Source organism: Uranotaenia lowii, chromosome 1 (genome assembly GCF_029784155.1).
Source record: "Uranotaenia lowii strain MFRU-FL chromosome 1, ASM2978415v1, whole genome shotgun sequence".
NCBI classification, from domain to species: Eukaryota; Metazoa; Arthropoda; class Insecta; order Diptera; family Culicidae; genus Uranotaenia; species Uranotaenia lowii.
The window spans coordinates 85,737,295-85,745,851 of NC_073691.1; the positions used below are offsets into that span (position 1 = coordinate 85,737,295).

Genomic DNA, 8,557 nt, shown 5'->3' on the forward strand with positions numbered 1-8,557 from the left:
GGCAGCTACAAAGCAAGGCAAGCCAAATCGTGCTACTAACTAAATAGCAGGAGAACGGAAGCCGGATAACGGTTGACGGGAAGACTCTTCCGACACCCGGCTTCTCCAGGTGGCGGCTATCGGCGGCGGAGTGAAAAACAGTTCAAAACAATACGGCATCACTGTTTAACACTAGTTAATTTGAAATTTTAATTATTTTCATATCAGTGCTGGGTTTCACTGTGAAAAGTGATTTCTCTCTAAGACTTATTGGTGGAATTTATGTTTGTCTTCTTAACCTTTACTGTACAAATTCTGGGGCATTAAAAAAGTCGTCGGAAATGGTCGTCAAAATCAGTGGTGTTTTCCATCTTGCACTTCACATTTGAAGGTAGATTTTTTATTTTTTTGATATTCATCAAAAAAAATATTTTGTTACATATGTCCAAAAACAACTCATGACGGATTTGCTTAACGATGCACACAAAAACAGACAGGACACTCGTATTTCATCCTTTGCGAAGCGTTCATATTACTCTAGAAGCTTAGGCAATGTTATAAATTAATATAAGAACATGTATTTGTGATTCCCCTTTAAAAAAAAAGAGAACATGAATTAAAATGTTTCTCAACTATTCCTGTTTTTTATAATCTTTCAAGTAATTCCTATCCTTTTGTGCTGGCTTGAAAAAGGCCATCACTTATCTAATCCAATAAACGCCCCGTTGGAATGTTGATGTTCCTTTAATGGCTTTTTCTAGTGAAAAAAAGGAGTTGCCACTAACATTCTGGGCATCAATGAACATAAATTACCTTTTAATTGCAACCTTACGTAGCATGGATCCTAATATCGCCCAAGGGGACAAAAAGCTCTGATCCCTGACAATAGTATGTCTCTAGTCTAAGGTCTCCATGATTTGTGTTTTTTTTTTCGTTCAGTTTCCAATTTTTCGCTGCCATTGACATTGAATTGGACAGAGCGCTAGACTGAAAAATGCGGATGCGGATGGAAGATATATCAGGAAAATAAACGACGATTTTGTGAAGGTGCAGCAATAAATTTCCGTTCCTCGAAACGACGCTTCCTGCTTCCCGATGATCTGTCGGAACCCGGAAAAGTGCATGGTAACCCGTCCGATTACAATCAAAAGGAAGACGCTCAGCTCAGTTCAAATGCTTCTGAAAAAAAAATACACGTCAATCGACAGATTTCATCGGATGCTGCAAACTGTTCTGGAAAGGCGCCAAGAAAAGTTCGGTCGGATTGCGAGCCAAAAATTCGAAAGACTGTCGCACCGTTTTTCATGGAAAAGCAGCAGCGATAGATAGCAATATTTAAGTGCAAAGTTGCTGAGGTGGGATGACAACTAATGAATAAATTTGCCTCAGCAGCACCCCATGATGGATCTCCGGATGGCGGAGAAATTGGTAATGAATTGCTGATGATGGCCAATAAAGCGGAATAAATTTCACCCCTTCCGTCTTTATAGCAATGGCAGTATGGAACGAAAGATTAAATCATAAATCTCGGAGGTGTTCTGATGGTGTACCTCGAATTTAACCATAAAATAAAATTCAATATTGCGTGAAATTAACGTTAGTAGCCTTTTCTATTGCATATCTACCTTTTGTTATATTTTTTTATTATTAAGGAGTGTATTCGAAAAAAATGCAACACTTTGTTTTGGGAATAACTTTTGAATGCATGGAATTGATGAACTTTTCAGTGAAGCTTATCAGTGATGTAATGCTACCATGAGCAAATTTTTGTGATATTCTAGAGGGTGATGCGGTCAAAATTTGGTCAATATCAACTTGACGTATTTCTTTCAATTTGGCATTTAAAAAACCTGAACACCCCTCATTTTGAAGGTGTGTGTGTGTAGAATGTATGAGGTTCTACTAATTACATGGAATCACCAAACATACGGCTATGCGACACAAGACTTACCTTCAGCAAGGTTGACTGTACAATGACCGTTGACTTAGAGACAAACACTCACTTGCACTCATGCGCCCCAAGGCATAGCTCCTGTTTATACACGCTACCGGACAAATAGTCAAATAGGCTTAATATATATATCACACATCTTCCCCCTTCTCCCAGGAAATTTTTTTTTTACATAAATGAAGAAATGAATTACTTTATTACTTGTTGTTCAAAACGTTGGCATTTTACAAAAAATCTTTTTCTGCTAGATGAACATAGTCATTCAGATATGATGGAGTTTTGGTTGTTCTTTCTGGGCGCTTAGAAGTTTCTTTTACAACTTGTTGATTTGAAATATTTTCCCTCCAAGGGTGCACTTTCTTTGTTTGTGAAATGTGCCGCTTTAATGTATGACCCTGATCGTCAACGAGAAGCAAAGTTCCATTTTTCTCCTGGACTACCGTGAAGCGTTTCACATTGAATCTCGAATCACCTTTTCCTTTAGTTTGACGCTCTAGAATGACGGTGTCGCCCGGTTTTACTTTACTTTCCTTTGCACCACGCCGCGCATCTTCGAGAGCTTTGCTTTTCAATTTTGTTTCACGGTCCCTTTTATCTAATAGATGATCGTTGTGATCAGCCTTTCCACGCTCAAGCAAAGGCAATCCACGCTTAATTCTACGGCCCATCATCACTTCTTCCGGAGAAACTTTTATCACAGAGTGAGTCCCGGCATTGTATGCTTGGACAGCATTTTGGAGTTCTTCAGTGTAGCTTTTACCACTTGAAACAGCTGTAGACATTGCTTTGTTTACCACCTTCATAAAGCTTTCCACCAACCCGTTTTGTTGAGGAAAGAATGGTGCAGAAAAAATAGTGTTGATACCACGATCTGTACAATATTGCCCATATTGTTCGCCGTTAAAAGGGGGCCCGTTATCGGTTTTGATAGAATTAGGGAAACCTTCTCTTTCAAACAAATCATCCAAAATTTTTCTTGTAAATTCGAATGCGGTTGACTTCACTGGTCGCGCTATAGCATAACGAGATCTCAAATCAATTATAACCAAGATGTATATTCCTCCGAACTTCAAATATGGTCCGTTAAAATCCATGGCTATGATTTCCCATACCGTTTTCGGAGCAAACACACGGAGCATGGGAGTATGACTTTGTGGTTTTCCGTTGGCAGCGCAATGAATGCAAGATTCCACCCATCGTTCAGCATCCGCGGATATTCCAGGCCACCAAACACTCTTGCGTAAGATGCTTTTTAATTTTGCCGTCATTGGATGCCCGCTATGAGCTATCGCTAATGTTTTTTCTCGTAAGTCTTCGGGAACAACTACGCATCCCTTTTTCACAAGCATACCTTCTTTAGCAGTCAGGTCAGTTGAAACAGCCTTGAATCTGTTTAGGTCTTTTGGCCAAATTCCTGACTCCAAGAAGTCTAGCACCCGCTGGAGCGTACTATCACACGCAGTTCGCTCCTTAATTTCGGCATCAGTCAAAAACTGCACAGCATTCGCCTCGAGATGTGCGATTTCCCATGGGCTATTTTCTTCGTTGAAAGCGTCATCATTACCAGTTTACAGTCGAGAAGATGGATCCGCAATATTTTCGCAACCCCGAATGAACTCCACGTCATAGCTGTATGGGCTTAGCCTTAACGCCCAGCCATCAGCTCTTGTTAGAGCCCGCTTCGCCGTTTCTCGAGACCGATTAAGTATAAACGTGATGCCCTTTGCATCAGTCCGCAAGGTAAAATGCCTACCTAACAAGAAGTAAGCGAAGTGCTCGACCGCCCATACAGCCGCCAAAGCTTCCCGCTGATTTTGTGCGTACTTTTTCTCGGTTGTCGTTGAAGCCTTTGACGCAAAACTAATTATCCGAGAAGCTCGACCATCTTCTTCTTGTACTAACACTGCTCCAAGGGCGTTGGGTGAGGCATCGGTATATAACACTGTTTTGGCCTTTTCCGAGAAGTATCCCAGAGAGACAGTGCAATTGACAATGCGGTTCTTTATCAAATCAAAAGCCTTTTCTTGTTCTAGTCCCCAATTCCAGGATTTTGAAGAGACTGTAGCCCACAATGGTGATGAAATTTCTGCAAAATCTTTTATATACGAGCTAACGAAAGAAGCCAACCCCAAGAAACTTCTCAGTTCTGATGTTGAGTTTGGGTGACGAAATTTCCGTACATCTTTGATTTTTGATTCATCAATATTGAATCCCGATTCATCCAACAAATGTCCAAGAAATTTAATTCGCGTTCGATCGAACTCGCATTTAGCAGTGTTAATTGTTAGGTTGTTCACATTTAATATTTTCAACACTTGTGCCACGGTTTTTCGCAGATCCACCAGAGATTCAGAAAACAAGAGAATGTCGTCGATATACACAATTTTGTTTTCTACTTCTTCCAAAACTCGTGACATCTCTCGTTGGAAAACCTCTGGGGCGCAGTTGACCCCAAACATTAAACACGTAAACCGGTACATTCCGTCTTCTGCTAGGAATGTTGTCAGATCACGTGATTCTGGGCTTAATTCAAGATGATAATAGGCGTTTGATAGGTCTAACTTTGAAAAGAACTTTGCTCCATGCAACTTCACCTTCATTTCGTCTAGTAGAGGCAGCCGATAATATTGGCGCTTAATTGCTCTATTTGGAGCGCGCATATTGACGACTAGGCGAAAATCGTCTTTTCCTTTTGGAACAGCGGACATTCCGCTGATCCAATTTGGTGCGGTAACAACCTTTTCGATGATACCCTTCATTTCCATTTCTTTCAATCGAGTTCTCGCTGCTTCGCGATATGCAGCTGGCACATTGTAGTAGGCGTTTTTCTCTGGAGCGACTGATTTGTCAACGCAAAACTTCACTTTTACTCCAGGCATCTTAGGGAACAGATCGGTTTTCTCTGCCTGTCCGCAGCTGTATATTTCGGCCCCGACCTTCAACAGTTCCATGTCACTGGCAGTGCTCCGGCCAAGTAAAGAACATCGACCTTGTTTAACGACCAGAAAATCTGCAGCAACAACGGGTTTATCGAAACCGACAACCTGAACTTTGGATTTAAAAGCAAAATCTACTGCCATCGGCTTATCGGAAGCATAGCCCCGCAAACTTTTATTTGTTGGTACCTGAAGAGGATGAAGCTCTACCGTTCCAGCTCGAAATTGTTCCTCAAGTTTCTGCCAATCGTCACCGCCAATGATGTTGGTATCAGCACCGGAGTCAATAAGAAATTTTATTGGACTCGACGAACCAAGTGAACAATGGATTAAAACGTCCCCGAGGGAAAGTGCATTGACTTGCTAAAAAATGAAATTCAAATTGGAAGAGAAATTCCAGGTAAGTTGTTTTATTTCTTTCGCAGAGCATTGTTCCAATAACATTTCAATTATTGTTTACCTGCACTTTATGATCCTCAATCTCAGCTACAGAGCTGGACGGTCTCGGTTGAAAAGAATTAGATCTGAACTGACTGTCTTGATCGACGTTGATCCGTTTCATACGGCATGTAGCAGCAAAATGTCCAAGACGTCCACAGGAATAGCAAGGCTTTTCCACCGCTGGGCAGCGTTGGCCTTCATGAGCAGCTCGATTGCACTTGGAGCATCTTTCCGACCGTTGTAGGGAAGGCTTACCGCCTCGAGCGGAATTTTGGTGGAAACCATCGTTCCTTTTATAATCGCTATTGTGCTTACGCTTCATTCCAACGTTACGCGAAAACCTTTGAGATACCGCCATGATGGACGTTGGATCATCTGCGTTAACCGATGAAGACTCGGGAAGCAAAGCTTCATCCCGCGCTGCCGACTGAACTATAAAATTCGTGTCATGCCCATACGTCCTGGCTGCCTTGGCGAGATCACGATTCCTTAATCCTTTTAAGAGTTGTGTCCTAACAAAACGATCCTGGTCGGCTGGACTATATCCGCAAAGCCAAACTTTCTCCATCAACCTAAATAGAATGTAAGATTTAAAATATGTTTTCTTTTCAGAACAGTACTCAAAATAACCTGGAGTGGAAGCTGACTGCCGATTCCCCTTTTTCTTGCTGCATCGAAGAAAACATGTCATGCTGTGTCTGTTAGCGCTTTCAAGTAATCCTCAATGTTCTTGACGAAGACCGCGTAGCAATCGGGCTCGTTTGTAACAGGTCGCAATTTCGCTGCCCGGATGATACCTTGAAGCTCGTCACCAATCGATAAAAACAGGAGTTGTGATCTCTTCACCGGGTCGTGAGCATTGGACAACGATGCCGCAATCTCAAAATTTTCAAAATACTTGGTCCAAGTCTCCCACATTTTATTGGCGGGCACACCACTTGGAAATGGTTTCATGTTGTCCCATCTGATGCTTGGTGCACTAATATCGCAAGATGAAACGGTTGCTGTTGTTCCTGGAACCAGAGAAGGTACCGTTAGACTACTACAATTAGGAGCTGATGTAGATGGAGGATTACGATCATGTTCAGGATCAGATGTCTTGGCCCCAGACAATTCAGCAATAGTCTTCTCCAGTTCCTGCACCTTTTGCCGCAGTTCCCGAGTTTCTTGATCCGGATCTACAGTCCTGTAGTAATCTGCATAGGGGTCATTTTCTTGTGCATCAACGTCACCGAAGTCCTCGTTAGATGGGTTCAATCGGACAAATCTCCCTGGGCTAAAAACATCGCCGCATTCCAGCTCGTTTATACTCTCCTCCTCGCTTTCATAAGCGGGGGCCCGAACATATTTTCCGGTGTTGGACATTTTAAAGTGGTAAAATAACAATACGTCTGCAAAACAAACAGATGCAAAAAAAAAGCTACTTTAGCTTTTTCGAATAGTGTTTTTTAAATCAGTATTAAGTATCAGTATTTCCACTATTCGAGCTTGTCCCAAGCCATTTTCCCAGTCAAGTCCCAAATACACTTGCATGCTCGTCCCGAGCTTGTTTTTTCTGTTTTGTGCTCCACCAGAGCTATGAAAAACAAAATTCACTTTCTAAACTGCTCGTCCTTTTTCGCTACCTCTTCAATCCGCCATTTTGTATTCCTCGTAACACGATGGAAAAAAAACAATGGAGCACTAACACTGTGCTTTCTAAATTCTTGCAAGAATCAAATTACCTGCTGCATGTTGGGTGATTCCTTCGAGGGAAAAGTTCTTTTGTATTTTAATTTGTAAACCTGCCACGGTCGCCAATATGAGGTTCTACTAATTACATGGAATCACCAAACATACGGCTATGCGACACAAGACTTACCTTCAGCAAGGTTGACTGTACAATGACCGTTGACTTAGAGACAAACACTCACTTGCACTCATGCGCCCCAAGGCATAGCTCCTGTTTATACACGCTACCGGACAAATAGTCAAATAGGCTTAATATATATATCACACAGAATGTTGCTCCTATTTTGATTTTGGAATTCACTCTTCAGTTGTCAAAATGCCGTCCAAGGAAGAAATCGCTTAAAGTTGCCAAATCAACCGTTACAAATGTAATTAATGTGTTTGGGGAACGTTTGTCGACAGCCAGGAAGTCTGGATCGGGGGGAAAACAAAAACCGGAAGCCGCTGAGGCGACAAAGAGATTTGCCGGTAGTTTCAAGCGAAACCCTAACCTCTCTCTCCGAGATGCCGCAAATAAGCTGGGTGTATCGTCTACAACCGTGCATCTAGCCAAAAAAAACATGCCGGACTATCGACTTACAAGAAGGTAGTGACTCCAAATCGCGATGATAAATAAAATACGACGGCCAAAGCGCGATCCCGGAGGCTGTACACGACGATGCTGACGAAGTTTGACTGCGTGGTAATGGACGACGAAACCTACGTCAAAGCCGATTACAAGCAGCTTCCGGGTCAGGAATTTTATACGGCAAAAGGAAGGGGAAAGGTAGCAGATATTTTCAAGCACACGAAGCTGTCAAAGTTCGCGAAAAAATATCTGGTTTGGCAAGCCATCTGTACCTGTGGATGGAAAAGCAGCATTTTCATAGCTTCCGGGACTGTCAACCAAGAAATTTGCGTGAAAGAGTGTTTGAATAAACGTCTGCTGCTGATTTGGCATCTTGCCGTTACGGTTAAAAGGCCATGGAGTGGTACGCCGCCAACAACGTGCAAGTGGTTCCCAAGGACAAGAACCCTCCCAACACGCCAAAGCTCTGCCCAATTGAGAAATACTGGGCTAGTGTTAAGCGGAACCCAAAGAAGACCAAAAAACTGCTAAGGACGAGCAGCAGTTCAAGGCAAACTGGCTTTCCGCGGCGGAGAAGGTGGACAAGGTGGCTGTACAAAATCTGATGGCAAGGGTTAACCCTTCGTTTCATAAAGTAACAAATTTGCAACAATTAATGTACGGAAAAAGTGAAAAATCGTATTTTGTTTTAATTTTTTTTTCTTGATGTACTCCTCATTTCCAACTGTTGAAATGATTTTAAAGGAAAAATAAAAAATCATGAAATGAAGGGTTACGCATAAGGCCCGGCAATTCGGATTTGGAAAAGCGGAAGCCTAACTGAATATTTTTCCTGAGTTTTATAGGTACTAATTAAACTTGAAAAAGAAATTTAATTTGATTTTTTTAAATAAACGATTTCGCCGATTTACAAGCGTTTTCTCTTGACCAAATTTTGACCGTATCAGCAAG

The 8,557-nt window shown here is 41.9% G+C and overlaps 1 protein-coding gene across 1 annotated transcript; it reads right to left on the reverse strand.

Moving 5' to 3' along the window:
- Nucleotides 1-5,331: 5,331 nt before the first annotated feature.
- On the reverse strand, nt 5,332-6,690 carry LOC129738561 (uncharacterized). Its single transcript, XM_055729786.1, has 3 exons — nt 6,384-6,690; nt 5,938-6,320; nt 5,332-5,879 (listed from the first exon to the last, which is right to left on the reverse strand). The coding sequence occupies exons 1-2, from the start codon at nt 6,670-6,672 to the stop codon at nt 5,995-5,997; spliced, it is 615 nt and encodes a 204-aa protein (XP_055585761.1). The 5' UTR covers nt 6,673-6,690; the 3' UTR covers nt 5,332-5,879; nt 5,938-5,994.
- Nucleotides 6,691-8,557: the final 1,867 nt, after the last annotated feature.

Excerpts from the sequence above, each read along its gene's own strand:
- LOC129738561 (XM_055729786.1), bottom strand. The coding sequence starts at position 6,672 with ATGTCCAACACCGGAAAATATGTTCGGGCCCCCGCTTATGAAAGCGAG. Across the intron at positions 6,321-6,383 it reads ATCTGATCCTGAACATGATC|GAACAACAGCAACCGTTTCA; the intron begins GTAATCCTCCAT and ends CTCTGGTTCCAG.